A 15,170-nucleotide genomic window follows, 5' to 3' on the forward strand; every position below is an offset into this window, starting at 1 on the left:
ACAGTAGGGGAATATTTACAGATTACTGGACATACATGTGTGGGCAAATTTAGCGTAGGTGTCAGACAGAGGTGGGCCTCATGGCATGAAATAAAGAAATATATCCAATTAAATCCTCAGGAGAATTTTGGTAGGTGGAATATAGCTACCCAAATTACAGTGTGAACAGGGATATAAACCTCTGCTCTTGAAACAACCATCACAGGATCTTTAGGGGCCAGAAATGGTCAGCACCGTGATTTCATCTCTCCTCCAAGAGATAGTAGCTCCAGCACCACCTCCTCTCTGGTGCCACGCTGGGCAGTGGTTCAATGATAGGTCAAAGGGAAGAACATCCCCTACTGCATCACCAGCTCACTTCTCATGGTACACTAGCTGAGCAGGCCCCGCTTTACTCAGCTAGTGAGATTGGAGAGGACCACCACCCAGTGGGGTGAGGCTGCAGACTGTGGAACCATACCACAGGGGTTGTCATTGCCTCAGTTTAGAAAGAGGGGGTGGGATGAAGTAACAAACCGTCGTGGTACAGCGTTCCTTCCCATTCCTTTCCATAAAACACACCATGGGGCTGGATACTGAAGGGCCAAGAGGCTTTGTTAGCAAATGTCACCAAGACGGTGTCTCCCACTTCAGCTTTTATCACTGGACCTGCAGAGAAAGAGGATAATGGAGTGATTTCCAAGATAACTGGACAAAACAGGCTATCCATGGCCATTTTCTACCCAGAGTTCACAGCCACAGATGACTAACAGCAATGGGTATAGCAGAACCACCAGCTGTCTGGTTTTGGCCATGCTAAGTAGGACTGCTAGCCATTCAGGCAGACTGGCATTCGAGGCAGGGAGGGAGAAACTATTTAAAAGTAAAACAGCTTGAAGTCTGACTGAGAGAATTCAGTGAAGAGGTTACTCCAGACCCAAAAGGCTGGGATTAAATGGGAGGGAGAGGGAGAGCTACCCCCTACTCCTTAGCTGGTGCAGTGAGAATTCCCCCTCCTGATTTATGTCCTGTGCTTACTCACCACCCCTGATCCTACTTTAAATCAATGACCAAAGTTCCATTGCCGTCAGTGTGATCGGATCAGGCCTTTCATCTCCCTAATGGCCTGTATGAGAACTAACCCCAACCAGCCAGACTAATCGATCTATTAATCTAATCTAATCTAATCTGACCTATCACATTCCTGTTGTGTCTCTCACCAGAGTATTATCTAGGCATCAAATGCTCAAATTATAGATGGTATTAAAATAATTCAAAGGAATTAATGCTGTGCCCATTCATTCGCTCTCCAAGTCCCACTCTTTTTGTCTCATCATTATCTGATCACAAAGAGCACTGCCAGCTCCTCCCGAGAAGAAGTTTCTAAGTAGAAAGTGGGGTTCGTATTGCGTCCTGAAGACACAGTCAGAAACACATAATCAGAAGCTCAGGCAGACGAGCGCTTTGCTGTGATTTGTTTAGTCAGAGATAGGGGAATAATGTGTTCCTTGCCCCTTCCTGGTAGCTTCCAAAGGTTGCTGTGGCAGAACAATACTGGGGCCCCCCAATCACAAGACCACCAGCCCCCCCAGTATAGGTCTTCCTTGCTCTAAAGAGCTGCAGTGTAATGTCATCCAGGAAGCACCTCCACCACAGAGGGCATTACTTCTAGGAATTATTTGACAGTGCCAGCCAATCAGCATTTCTCTGGTGCTGATAGATCATTCTAGAAGGTGCTGTAAGAGGGTTTATGTTGCCAGACAATCCCTACCAAGTATCCCAAGGTGCATCTCTTCTTCTGACCGTTGTTTTTCTAGCCGGAACGTTGCATCAGTATATTCCACATACTTGGCCTTCCAGTAGGTTCCCCCAATCCGCCTGACGCTATGCTTGAAGAACTGCTCAGAAGAACTAAACACAGAGAACAAATTTCATGTCCTTTTACAAAGAGGCAAACTCCCCTGCCCCCATCAGGGTAGTGACAGCAGCAGCTCTCAGCTCTGCAGCCCTTTAAATTGAGTCTAAACCTCTGATTTTGAAAACCCAGCAGTGCCAAGTATAGTAATGCCGTTAGGTAGCACTTTTCATCCGGGAGTGTGACAAAGCCCTTTACAAACTGATAGGCAGACTTTATGTAGGGATCACCTCACTCTCCGCAGGAACGCAGCCAACTCTGTGCTGGAACATGGCCACTGTTTAATAGTTATACAGCAATTCTGTACAACAGTTTGGGCTCAGGATTCACAGACTAGTATATCCAAATGAAACTGCAGTACTGACTCAGAGGGAAAGATGCCCTCTATTGAACCAACACCACTTCAGCACAACTTTCCATGGAGGTCTTGGGAAAGCGCTATGAGAACTGGGATGTTTTGGGTAGTGGCAATCCTAACTCTAAAAGAAACACACATGAAATGAAAAGAGACTAATTCCTTCTCGCCGTCCCCTCGCCTGCATTCCAAAATGTGCCCTGCAGGAGAAGCAGCAGAGTCTAGTGGTGAGAGCACAGAGCCTGGGACTCTTGAGGTCGAACTGTGGCTCTGCTACTGGCTCACTGTGTGGTTTGTTGGGCAAGTCACTTAACCTCTGTGCATTTCAAGTTTTCCCATGTGTAAAATGGGCATGACATTTACCACCTCCTAGGGATGAGTGTGAGAATTCATTAGTTTCTATTTGCAACGTGTTCTGAAAATATTAAACACCCTTATATGCTAAGTATTATTTCAGTTGTTTGGAATGAAAGGATGTAAAACTCTCAAGAGAGCTATTCATTTAAATCGCTCTGCATTTGCTGCTAGATTTCACGTAGAAGGCTAGATGGAAGCTGAATGTAAATCTGTAGTACATCTATGCCACCCTGTGTCTGCCACTGGATTTGCTTTTTTAATCGTAGCTACTTTCTTTTATCAAACTCGCAGGCTTCTTGCTAAGTCAGGTACAGTGAGTGGAGATGGAACTTGGAGGCAACTGTGATGTGTCCCTCAACCATACAGCATGCTGGGACACCTGAAAGCTTTGTGAATGTATGTTATGTGAATCGCATGTTAAACCATTCCATTGAAAAAGGCATTCCAAATTTCCTTGAGAGTGTTTCTGTCAAGCTTTATTCCAGACAGTGGCTACAGATTTTAGTACAGTGCCTTGCATGCAAAAATCCTCTTACCTGCCTGGCTCCTGAAGACTTTTCCCGGTGCTCTGGTCAAGCCCTGAAGGTCCATAATTCCACTGTACTTCCTTTGCAGCTATATAGTATCTCCGAACTGTCCCTTTCAGGGAGGACTCTGGAGCTTTCTGAGAACACTGTCTGACTTCGTAGACTGCTTCCATTCCAGCTGTACATGGGAGAAGCAAATGCACACTTAACTCCTGTCTGCCACTCTGAATGGAAGGTGGACAGGGGACCTATTTCCACAGTGCACCACCCATTCTCTTTGCACAAGTCATTGAGCCCAGTTGTCCCAAATTATGCATGGCTGTGAGTGAGTGTTTAGGCAATTGCTTCACATATGAGATTTTTCTTTTCCAGCAGGCCTACCTAAATACAGGACATTGCATTAGGGTGGTTGGTGGACAAAAACAGCCCTCAGCCACTCCCATGTGTACCATACAGGTACAGCCTGGAGAGACTACAGGTCCCAGCATGCAGTGCTCCACTCTGATGTATAGCGCCTTCTGCAGCACCACCAGCTGCTCCAGTCCTGTGATATTCAGTACTGAACAAGAGATGTCACATCTGGCATCTGTAATCCCTGTAGGTTGCACCTACATATTAAAGACCAGGGTGGCTGTAACTCACCAGTTTTATGCAATATAGGGGGAGCCATCAGATCAAATCATTGATTACACAGCAGGGGAAGTCCTTTTACCTTGGGGCATTGCCCACAAGACTGTTCTGCTTCATCCCGTAATGTCAAGGGGCCACAGTGGGGAAGTGAATGGGGGCCACAGAGTGCAGGACAGATTCCAGACTGTGCCTTACCTTGCAGGTGATTGTTGACTTGACAGTTCAGAAGCCATCTCCCAGTGTTACTGGGGATCATGTCAGCTGTAACAAAAGTGGCTGGAAAGAGGCTGGCCACATTGGACCTGTGGCCTCTGATGGTGAGTGTCTGTCCATGGAAGAAGGCTGTGTGAATGTCAGTCTCACTGCCCATCCCAAAGAGGTGCCATGCCACGTGATCCCCAGCACACATTGTCATCTCAGGTAGGTTCCCATACACATAACCATTAATAGCTGTAAAACCAAGTGAATGAGAAGCAGAGATCAGGAAGGGGGTGGAGGTGGGGTTCACAGCTCCATCCTGCAGGTCCCATTATAGAAACACAGGACATTCAGAAAACAGGTCTCAACAGAACACCTTTCCCTTCTCCTGCCCAATCCTGGGGAGCCTGCTTCCACAAATCATTTTCTAAGATGGATCTTATTCTGGACATCAGATTAATGGCCACACGTTCACTGAAGGTAAAAGCCAAAACCCTGACAAAAATTATGATTGTTTTGATGGTGCATCTTTCAGCACAAGGTCTCACTGGCTTCTCAAACCATCCCTGCACACATCAGATGAGACTGCACTTCAGGGTATCAGGGAAGGAAATCCCCAGGCATAGATTGACTGGACAAAGCCAGTGTGAAAGGTGGCACTCACCATGCATTCTGTTGCTCACTTGGAACTCCTCATCTTCCTTATCAACAGATTCTGGGTCTGTGCAGAATGATGCAATGTTCTCATCCAGGTGCCAGCTCAGGTTCTCATCAATCACGCTGAACATGAGAAAGAAATCAAGGTCCACGTCTTGCCGTCTTTGAGCTGTGCCAGTCAGAGCTCCTAGGGCAAGAGAGAGGATGAGTGACTCCCACTGCAAAGCAGAGATCTGTCAATGGATTTAGTGAGATCAGCGCTGTTAATTCACCAACAGCATGAGACTCCTGTTCTCCCTGATTTTCCAGGCCAGACTATCACTGAAGTCTGCCAATGCACCTCACCCTAGACCTGCAGTATTCCCTGCTATTCCATTCCTAAATTCCAATGTGTCTCACTTCTGATTTACAGCACCCCCTGCAGTCCTGGATCTTTCAATAGTGTTGTCATTCTTGCTGAAATCCTGTAGGGTTTGGAGGAGGTTTGAGGGATTTGTCTTTCTTTCTTTCTTTTTTTTTCTTAATATGTACAAATGGGGTCTTGAATGAGATCCCTGCACTACTTTCCACTTGTGCATTTGAACTGATCCACAGAGCTGAGAAGTTAATGTACTGACTCTCTAAGCCACAGAGAAATAACAATCAGAATCAATCTAGAAATTGAGAATTATCTCAGATTGCATATAAGTTCCACATTAACTAGATAGCTGTCTAACAATGCATCACTGCTTGCCTTACCATAACTAAGATCATTGCAAAGTCTTCAGTTTGTGTGAAGTTGTAACTCTGAGCTGTCTTTCCCCTGAGGTTTTACCTTCTTTGCATGTCAGTAATGGCCCAATCAACCCAGAAGCAATGTCCTTCGGGGCATCAGTATGAGAGTGGTAGACCCAGGTCAAGCAGGTTGGGTCGTCAGCCATCGGGCGGTAATCTTCAGTGATAGTCCACGTATATGTGTGATTCCCTCCTGGTGGAACAGCATCATCCTTCTTATGATCCTGTGAGGATGCATCGGGGTACAGGGACCCTGGAATAATTGAGCAATCACAGCATCCATTCAAGTTTGGCAGAGAATATATAACGTATAAAGCTGTACTGCATTTCTCACACTAGATACAGCACAGATAGCTGCAAGTTACTTTTTCCACTTCTGTAGCACCTTTCAAGTTAAAATTCACACCACGTAAGTAATGTAATCATCATTTTTCCAATGGGCAAACTGAGGCTCAGAGAAGTTGTTAAGTGACTTTGCCCAGTATACTGGTGGCTGAGCCAGAAAGGTGACTCATGGTCCCATGTTCTAATAATTGCTTTTTTATAGTCTCATTGGAAAACAGAGAACTGTGCTAAGTGTTCAGTTCAAATCTGCAGTATGCCAGAAATAGTTCGTTTCTAAATTCTCTGGGACTATTTCAAACAGTGACTCTCTGTTCTGATATTCTGTCATTCCCGTGGAACCTACAAGATTCATCACGTTAAAGACATCTAAATATGCGTAGCACTATATAATATAATATGATTAATATATATACATAATATAAACATTCATTAGCTACTACCTTACTGGTCCTCAGCTCCTGTATTCTGGCAATGAGAGTGTTACTGATATTGTGTTCTTTAGGAAGGAATTTGGACATTCCGTTAAGGAGTTCATGTTTGGAAAAAGTGCGTCCAACTCAGATGGTACCATACTGCTTAGAAATCCACTAACCCTGCATCCGGTGGTATTGCTAAAAGCCTACCTAACTATACCAGTTTTCCAAGTGATATTGCTTTGAGCCAACCCAAACATGTCCCCTTCTCAGCTGGCTTTGCTTTCTTATATACTCCTAAATTCACAGTGGGGAAACTGAATCTGAACTCAGCAGGGGCTCATTTACCTTCTGAGTCCTTCTTGTAGAAGACGCCATGAGGATGGACTGTGTGTGGCCGGTTGGCAAAGTTTTTTAGGTGCACGGTAATGGTGTCACCCACTTCTGCTCGTATGATGGGCCCAAGAAATCCCAGCCAGGCAGGTTTGGGGATCTCTGTTGTATACGTGGAGTCTGAGTATTGCTTATACACAGATTTTTTGTAAGTGCTTCCCACCCTGTCCTTGCCAGGCTGGAGGAACGTAGAGGCTTCTCTGTTAAATTCAAAACAGGATAACAGATCGTGAATAATGTGCCGTCTACTACAGCTGCATAACATGGAGAATAGTGATAACAGAGACACCTAATGTAGCTCTCTCAGCTGACTCCTAGAGCCTCTGCTGTGCCAGCGCTCTATCCCTGCTCCTAGTCCAGCATTGTGCTTCCTCTTCCCGAACCCTATGGCAGCTCTGGGAATGCAATCCGACTGGACAATAACACTGGCCTCTCTACTCTTGTCTGGTTTTTGAGTGTTGTAAAATATGAGAGGAACTGACACAATGTAATAGATCAGCACAGCAGACCATCTAGATTGAGACTAGGTCTCTGGCTATGGTCAGTGCTGAATGCTTCAGGGAAAGACCTGACACAGTCCCCATAAATGTATTTAACTGTAGATGCTATACAATGGTGGGATGGGGGAAAATTTCTTTCTTATCTGGTGATCATTTTATGCACTAAAGGATGAAAGTCGAGAGCCCTAGTGATTGCTATCCTACCTATTGTTCTAGTCCTTTAAATCTATTTCAGTGCTTAATTCTAGTGCAGACGGGAGCTATGCTCTGTGAGTTGCAAGGGGGAAAAAAATCTCCTGAGCTCTCTCACAAAGACTAACACAAGAAAAAAGGGTGAGTTTCTAGTCAAAAGCTGATGTGAAATATTAGTGGAAAGAGCAGTCAGCTCAGGCTGATGTGTCCCCAGTACATATCTAACCTTCAGAGTTGAAACCTCTTACAAGTGTCCAAAAGTCAATACAATAGTGGATTGCTTTTTTTTTTTTTTATCATTTCCTACCAGATGAGAGGTGAATCTTGTCTCAAGTATTAGTGTATCAGGTCATAATGGAAGGAGAAGATATTTTTTCCTAGGAATCAACATTGCTGCAGCAACAAAAATAGTTGTGGTACATGGGCAAATAGAAAAACTGTTCTTTATGGGCTCAGTGCTGTACCCCTGAAGTCAACCCCGAGCTTTGTCATTCACTGCAATAGAGAGGGTTAGGGCTGTAGGTATGCAGCTCAGAGCGACACTACATCCACAAAGTCACTCCTGCAGCCAGCCCTTCTATGTAGCTGGGCCAGAACAGATGTTTTAAAAAGGGATAAGAGAACCTGGCAGTGACTTAAATTTTATGAAATCTTATAAAAATGATACAATGTAGTGTAATCAATGGTAGCTCTTATTTAGCACTTTTCATCTCAGAGTGCTTTATGAAGGAGATCAGTATCATTATCCCTGTTTTAGAGGCACAGGGAGGGAAAGGGACATGCCCGGCAAAAAGCACAGGCACACAAACACATTCTCTCTCTCTCTCAGAAGGTTGAAGCTGTTTCCATTTCAAAATGAAAAGCCCTGAAGTTCTTTCAATAGTTTTTGTGATTTATTTTACAATATATAATATATATTCAAAATGTGTCTGAAAAATATTGACATTTTGCCAGCCTGATGCACGTGATCTAAATAGTTATTTAAAAAAATCTGTTTACTGCAAATCTAGTTTCGTTTTCAAACCGGGGCCATATTTTCAACTAAAAAACTTTTCCTTCATAATGTTTTAACTAATTTTATTATTTATTTCCCTGAGGAAATGAGTTCCACAGACTAATTCTATGTTTAATCTCAGTGACTGTCTCTTTGTTCTTGTATTATTATGAGAGAAGGTGAATAGAAACACAAGATTTACTCTCTCTAAAATATTCATTATTTTATATGTATTTTCTATTATGTCCCCACTTATTTGTTTTCTTTATAAACTAAATAGTCCCAACCTATTAAATATCTCCACATATGAAAATCTTTCCTAGCCTCTGATCATTACTGTTGCCTTTCTCTGAACCATTTCTATTTCTGCTATATGCTTTTTGAAATAAATGACCCAACTGTATAAAGAATTCATAGTGACAGTGTAGCACTGAGAAAGCTTGGCCAGGAAATGGATTTTATTTACCATGAAAAATTTCAACAGGAAATGCACAGTTTTCATTTGCAGAGAATGCTTTTTTCAGAATTTTTCTTAAGTTGCCATTTAAAAGACTTGGTTTGGTTTAGTTTTTTGTTTTTGAAAACCAGAAACCAAATATGTTTTTGTTTTTTATTATTGCAAACCATTTTTTCTCAGTTTTTAGGCTTTTGGGTTTTCAACAAAACTCTGAACATTTTTGATGAAAACATAAGCTTTCTTGCAAAAATTTCTACTTAGTCAAAAAGGTATTTTTTGTCAAAATACATTTTTGACCAGCTCTAACCGCTTGTGTCATAATGGCATAAAATTCACAGGCTTCAAGGCACATAAATGGATCACCAGCTAGGGTCAGGAAGAAATAAACCCTATGATATAGCATTGTGCAATGGGGTGCATTCTAAAAGGTTTGCACTTTCCTCAGAAGCATCTGGAATTGATCAATGTATATTGAACTAGATCCATCATTGGCCTGTCCCAACGTGATAATTTCTATGTTCCGATGATAAAAACAGGTTAACCATTAAGCCAATAAAGATGAGATATGGCACCACATCACCTGCTTCCTTAATAAAACTTCTTGCATAAACCTCCTGAGCCATTAGCTTTTTTAGACTCAAATACTTATAGTTGTTAAACATACGGTTCATCTTTAATGCTTCGGTCTGTGATTATGTTCTTCCCTGTTGGAGCATAATTCCATTCCACCTCACAGATACCCAGGTAATAGACTCTGGTGGCACCTTCAGCAAAGAAGGGCAGCAGCAGCAGCAAATGAAGGAAAAACAGAGACTGAGGCAGCAGTTGCCGACAAGATTCCATCCCAGCTCAAGGTGAAGGCTCTTCAGGAGCAGGCAACCGCTTTTTTGGAAAAGAAAAAGAGTCTGAAGTAATGGGACAACAATCAGGCTTTCGCTCTCATAACTTAGTCCGAAGCAGTGTGGTTTGAAGGTACGGGATGTTTTGAGAACATGGGAAGGAATCAACATGTAAAAACTTCTGGGGTCACCATTTAATTATACCAGAATGAATGGGAAAATTACAAGGATTCTCAGCTCCCATGCTTCAAGTATAAGGTAGTCACTGGCTTCAGGATGAAAAAAAAAATCCTCCATCCGCCAACCCCAACCCGACACACACCCTGGTCTATTAATATACAACAAAGGGTACTGAAGGAGTTATACCTTTCTCAACAGCATCTGACACTGGCCACTGAAGGAGACAGAGCAATGGACTATTGACAATTGGCCTGTCATACTGGGGTATTTCCTATAGGGTGGAGAGAGGCTTGGCATGCCTAAAAAATCCTGACTATCTCTCCTGCTGACCTAGCCAACTTTCTCAGGTGTTTCATTGGATGTAGCATTCTCCTAAACTGCTTGTCCTATAGTTTTGCGTCATGTCGCTGTGCATTGTAAAACTACTGTGCTCCACTGTGGGTGTTTGTACTGCCTTGGTGGGTTAAGTGGTCCTTGTAAATCTGTTTCTCATGTGCTTTGGGGTCCTTCTGAATAAAAACCACTATAAGTTATCATTGCCTTTACTAGCCCTCCAACTATCTCTTGTGCTAACAGAGAGAGCTAACGGGTAGAATCCTGAACCAATTCATTTGTCCCCAGAAATTAATGGTAAGTGGCAGATAGCATTGTTAATCAATCCCAGATAGTCATTCAGTTTACAAGGCTGAGCTTTTCACTCCTGGGTACTCAACTTGGAAAACCCCTCTTTGTGGTATACCCAAATGTGTGAACTGTTCCCACACACTCCTCTGCTCCAAATGAGAGCAGTCTCTGAACTCGTGAGACATTTCTACTCTACAATCCAATAATATGTAGGTCTCTTAGTGTTTTTCATCAGTAGCTTTCAATGCACTTTGCAAAGGAGATAAGTATTATACCCATTTTACAGGTGGGGAAACAAAGGCATAGAGAAGTGCAATAACTTTCCCAAGGCCTCCCAGCATGCTACTAGCGGAGCTAAGACTAGAACAAAGGTCTCATGCTACTGTTCCATCCACTAAGCCACAATTAAGGTAATTATTAGCTACTTGGAAATGAAAGGACTGTGTTTACATACACTCACGCTGTTCTTTAAAATAGGTTTCAAACGAATTTGTTAACTAACCTGTACATGTGCTATTCAACACACACACAAATATCATGTTGAATAGAGAGAGGCAGCAGTGACCAGTCAAGAGGAGGCATAGATGGTGTAAAAAACTGGATTAGCCTGAAACCTCTTACCTTATTAACACTGATTACTGAGAAAGGGTAATCTGTTGACTCATCTAAGAAGTGGCTTATTAGCCACCTGGATATAAATGAGGTGGCAGGGGCCCTCTAGGGGAAAGGATTTCTGGGATGTGATTCAGCAGTCCTGAAGGAGGATATCTAAGAGCAGTTAAATGTGGGGAGAAGGTTTGGGCTAATCTTTATACTTTGTTCACAAAACCAGATTTCAGGAAGGGGGTGAGTTTGGACTTTATATCAAGTATGGCTAGTGGTTTTTAAGCAGACTGGGAAAGGAGCCACTTACAGATGAGTCACTTGTTCTAGAAACCCAGTATGACAGCATTAGCTGGTTTACTGAATACATTTTACTTGCATGGATGTCCACCCAAAACTAAACTTCCAGTGAATTTTCCAAGCCTAATGCAAAAACCTGAAATGGAATCTTTGAAAGATCCCAAAGAGAGGTAATCTCAAAGATCAGGTCAGGAGCAAAGTAGGGGTTTGATTTAGGATACTATACTTTCCTGTGCTCCATTTCTATGAAATGGTGAAGCAGCTTATCTCAACTAAGATTCAAAGGGCCTGATTCTGCTATAACTCACACATATTTTACTATGGTGCAACTCCATTGACTTCTAAGGAGTTATTCCTGATTTTACACTCTGGTAAAAAAAAAAAATCAGAATTGGGTCTGTGAACTGAAGGAGAGAAAACAGACATTTCAACTCCCTTATTCTAATCCCCTCTGAAACAGATACATCTGTTTAGACACGAAAACATACATTAAACCTCTTAAAGCCAGATGTTGTTCTCTGATACTATAAGAAATGCATATAAAGGAAGAAAACTACTATTCTTTACTTCTCTCCTTGCGGCATGTGAAACTCCATATTATCAAGTTTAAATCACTCCTTGTCTTGACTGTCACCCTTCCACCACTAAGAAACCTCTCCCCAAGAAAAAGAAGTATTAAATTAACTTATCTGCTGTTTTACTTACTCTGTTGAGCTGGGTTAGAAACAGGCAAGGTTGAACAGGTTAGTCATTTCTGAGACTCTCTTCTTTAACTGCCTAGAGCCCTGTAGAACCTGGAAATATCCATATATGCAGAGGGGGCAAAGTCCAGGTCATAAAGAAGGGAGATGCCTGCCCTTTAATGGATAGGTCTGAGCCGTGGGTTGTCTCAGGAATGTTCTAGACACTGAATAGTCACGATGTGAGCAGCCTGACTGGCTATATTCAGGTCACAAATACTATAGAAATGCCCCATGTAGGCATCACCCCTAATTAGGGCCCTCCCAAATTCACAGTCCACTTTAGTAAATGTCATGGTCCTAGGATTTTAAAAATTTGAAATTTCATGGTGGTGTAACCGTGGGGATCCTGCTCCAAAAGGGGGCCATGGGGGTATCAAGGCTGTTGTAGGGGGATTGTGGTATTGCCACGCTTATTTCTGTGCTGTGCCCAGCGGCAGCACGGTCATTAGAGCTGTGTGGTCGGAGCAGGGTGGCTGCTGGCTGGGCACCCAGCTCGGAAGGGAATGCTGCTGCCAGCCCTAGCACAGAAGTAAGGGTGGCATGGTATGGTACTACCCCCCCCCCTTACTTCTATGCTGCTGCTGGAAATGGGTCTGACCTGGCCCTGGGAGCAGCTCATGCAGGGGAAGAGGAAGTCCTGTCCCTCTGCAGTCCCACTGGGACTAGCAGCTGGTGCTGGCGCAGGGTAGGAGCCCCGGCTGGAGTGTCCCCCTAGCCCTGCCCCTCCTGGAGCTCGTGTGTGTGTTTAAAGAGGCCTTGAACTGGCTGTGTGTATGGGGTGGGGAAGGTGTGACCACTAGGTGGTTGTCCACCCGTAAGGCTGGCTCTGCCCCCACCCCCACCCCCCAAAGTAATGGCTTCAGAGCTGAGTTCCAGGCCAGTAGCCACCGCTCTCTGGCTGCCCAGCTCTGAAGGCAGCTCAGAAGTAAGGGTGGCAATACTGCAACCTGCTTACAATAGCTAGATTTCACAGGGGAGACCATATTTCACGGTCTATGACACATTTTTCATGGCTGGGAATCTGGTAGGGCCCTACCAATAATTTAAAAATAATATCTGCACATCCATGTTTGTTTTGCTTTGGGCTTTTAAAAGCTACCGCAACCTCTCTGGGGGGCACCACATCTGAGGATTAACTATGAAACAGGAAATCAGGTCTGGTATTTTTTTTTTTATGTCAGGGAGAAAACAAATGATACTAACATTGTTAATTACGTGATAGGTGAAATGCAGTGCAGATAACAGATACCACACAGTAGACGCTCCCTATTCATTTGTTCTTTCTTTCTCATGCTTTCATTTAGAGGCCAACTGGGTAGTGGGGCCTCTTCCACTCTGCCCCTCGTTCATCTTTCCTGCTTCGCCTTCAGGTGCCCTGCCATGGTGACTCTCCATCTGAGGACTGAACACTGCTGCACTGTTTTGTGCCTTGGCCAGAGGTGGAGAGATCACTTCAGAGTGATAGGGGGTTGAGTATGCTACTCTCTCCACAAGGCTCTGAGCCTAGGAACAGAAATTCATATTTGATCTCCATTGGGACAGCGGAGTATATATCTCTTGGAGTCAGCCTATAAATGCTTTTAATACAAGGATTTTATATAAAATATACAAATGCATGTACTTGTTAAAATGCCTCAGTGGGTCCCAGTGTGCTAAATTAATTTGCTGCAAGCAACAGAAACAATTATATTAATAATGCACATAAGCCTGGGCAGCTGGGACTAAATAACCTGGTACTTCAGCTGCAAAAACACAGACTTCTACCACTTGAGCTGTCAGAACTCCCTTAGCTAATGCTAGTAATGGGTCCCAGAACCTAGTTTTTAAATTAATTCCCTAGCACAGCCTTGGCTGCAGAACACAATGAAAATGGTGTAGCTTAATAGAGAAACTACAGATGTAGAGAATTCAAATGCTGATAAGGCTAGAAGTTTTTATAACACTTGTCTACTGTTGCAACTGCAGATTAGCTGACTCATGTACTAATTGTCTATAAAAACAGACCTATTAGAAAAGAGCTGGTAGGGTTGTTTCACTGTTGAAGCTCAACAAGTTACCTTGCTTTATCTCTGCATTGCAGCTAGACTCAGCCCACAAAGAATGTACCCGTGAGATGTGAAGTATTGCTAAGTGTAAGTACTGAAAAGTCATAAGTCAATCCTCCAAAAATAACACATGGAAAAAATAATGGAGAATTTTGTTTAAAGTTTGTGTGTGTGAATGTGTGTCTTTTGGGCACACTCTGGCTCTCCACAATGAGGACTAGAAACTTTGGCCTTGAACCACAAAGATATTAGGAAAAAGAAAAGGAGTACTTGTGGCACCTTAGAGACTAACCAATTTATTTGAGCATAAGCTTTTGTGAGCTACAGCTCACTTCATCGGATGCATACTGTGGAAAGTGTAAAAGATCTTTTTATATACACACAAAGTGTGAAAAAATACCTCCTCCCACCCCACTCTCTTGCTGGTAATAGCTTATCTAAAGTGACCACTCTCCTTATAATGTGTATGATAATCAAGGTGGGCCATTTCCAGCACAAATCCAGGGTTTAACAAGAATGTCTCAGGGGGAGGGGGGTGGTAGGAAAAAACAAGGGGAAATAGGCTTGAATAGAGACTGGGAGTGGTTAAGTCATTATGCAAGGTAACCTAAGTTAATTGTATCCAATTTGCAAATGAATTCCAATTCAACAGTTTCTCGCTGGAGTTGAAGTTTTTTTGTTGTAATATAGCAACCCAGTCTCTATTCCAGCCTATTTCCTCTTGTTTTTTCCTACCATCCCCCCTCCCCCGAGACGTTCTTGTTAAACCCTGGATTTGTGCTGGAAATGGCCCACCTTGATTATCATACACATTATAAGGAGAGTGGTCACTTTAGATAAGCTATTACCAGCAGGAGAGTGGGGTGGGAGGAGGTATTTTTTCACACTTTGTGTGTATATAAAAAGATCTTTTACACTTTCCACAGTATGAAGCCGATGAAGTGAGCTGTAGCTCACGAAAGCTTATGCTCAAATAAATTGGTTAGTCTCTAAGGTACTACACGTACTCCTTTTCTTTTTGCGAATACGGACTAACAGGGCTGTTACGCTGAAAGATATTAGAGTACCTAAATCCCACCATGGCAACCTACAAAATTCCTGTTGAACCCTGTAAGGCATTGAGTAAGTTTAGGCATTAAGTTTTCAAAAT

At 43.1% G+C, this 15,170-nt stretch overlaps 1 protein-coding gene across 2 annotated transcripts in view; it reads right to left on the reverse strand.

Moving 5' to 3' along the window:
• HEPH (hephaestin) overlaps positions 1-15,170 on the reverse strand; it is a 34,016-nt gene that overhangs the window by 17,781 nt on the left and 1,065 nt on the right. The window contains exons 1-9 of one of the 2 annotated variants that reach the window (XM_073361002.1): positions 11,938-12,106; positions 9,351-9,568; positions 6,499-6,743; positions 5,433-5,645; positions 4,626-4,805; positions 3,959-4,213; positions 3,143-3,311; positions 1,751-1,890; positions 517-648 (exon numbers count right to left, since the gene is read on the reverse strand). In XM_073361002.1, coding sequence (XP_073217103.1) covers positions 517-648; positions 1,751-1,890; positions 3,143-3,311; positions 3,959-4,213; positions 4,626-4,805; positions 5,433-5,645; positions 6,499-6,743; positions 9,351-9,529 — 1,513 coding nt within the window. In that variant the 5' untranslated portion in view covers positions 9,530-9,568; positions 11,938-12,106. Of the gene's footprint in view, positions 1-516; positions 649-1,750; positions 1,891-3,142; positions 3,312-3,958; positions 4,214-4,625; positions 4,806-5,432; positions 5,646-6,498; positions 6,744-9,350; positions 9,569-11,937; positions 12,107-15,170 lie in introns of those variants that run through there. The other variant, XM_073361003.1, reaches the window with a different exon arrangement.

This window comes from Lepidochelys kempii, chromosome 9 (genome assembly GCF_965140265.1).
Source record: "Lepidochelys kempii isolate rLepKem1 chromosome 9, rLepKem1.hap2, whole genome shotgun sequence".
In the NCBI taxonomy this organism is placed as follows: Eukaryota; Metazoa; Chordata; order Testudines; family Cheloniidae; genus Lepidochelys; species Lepidochelys kempii.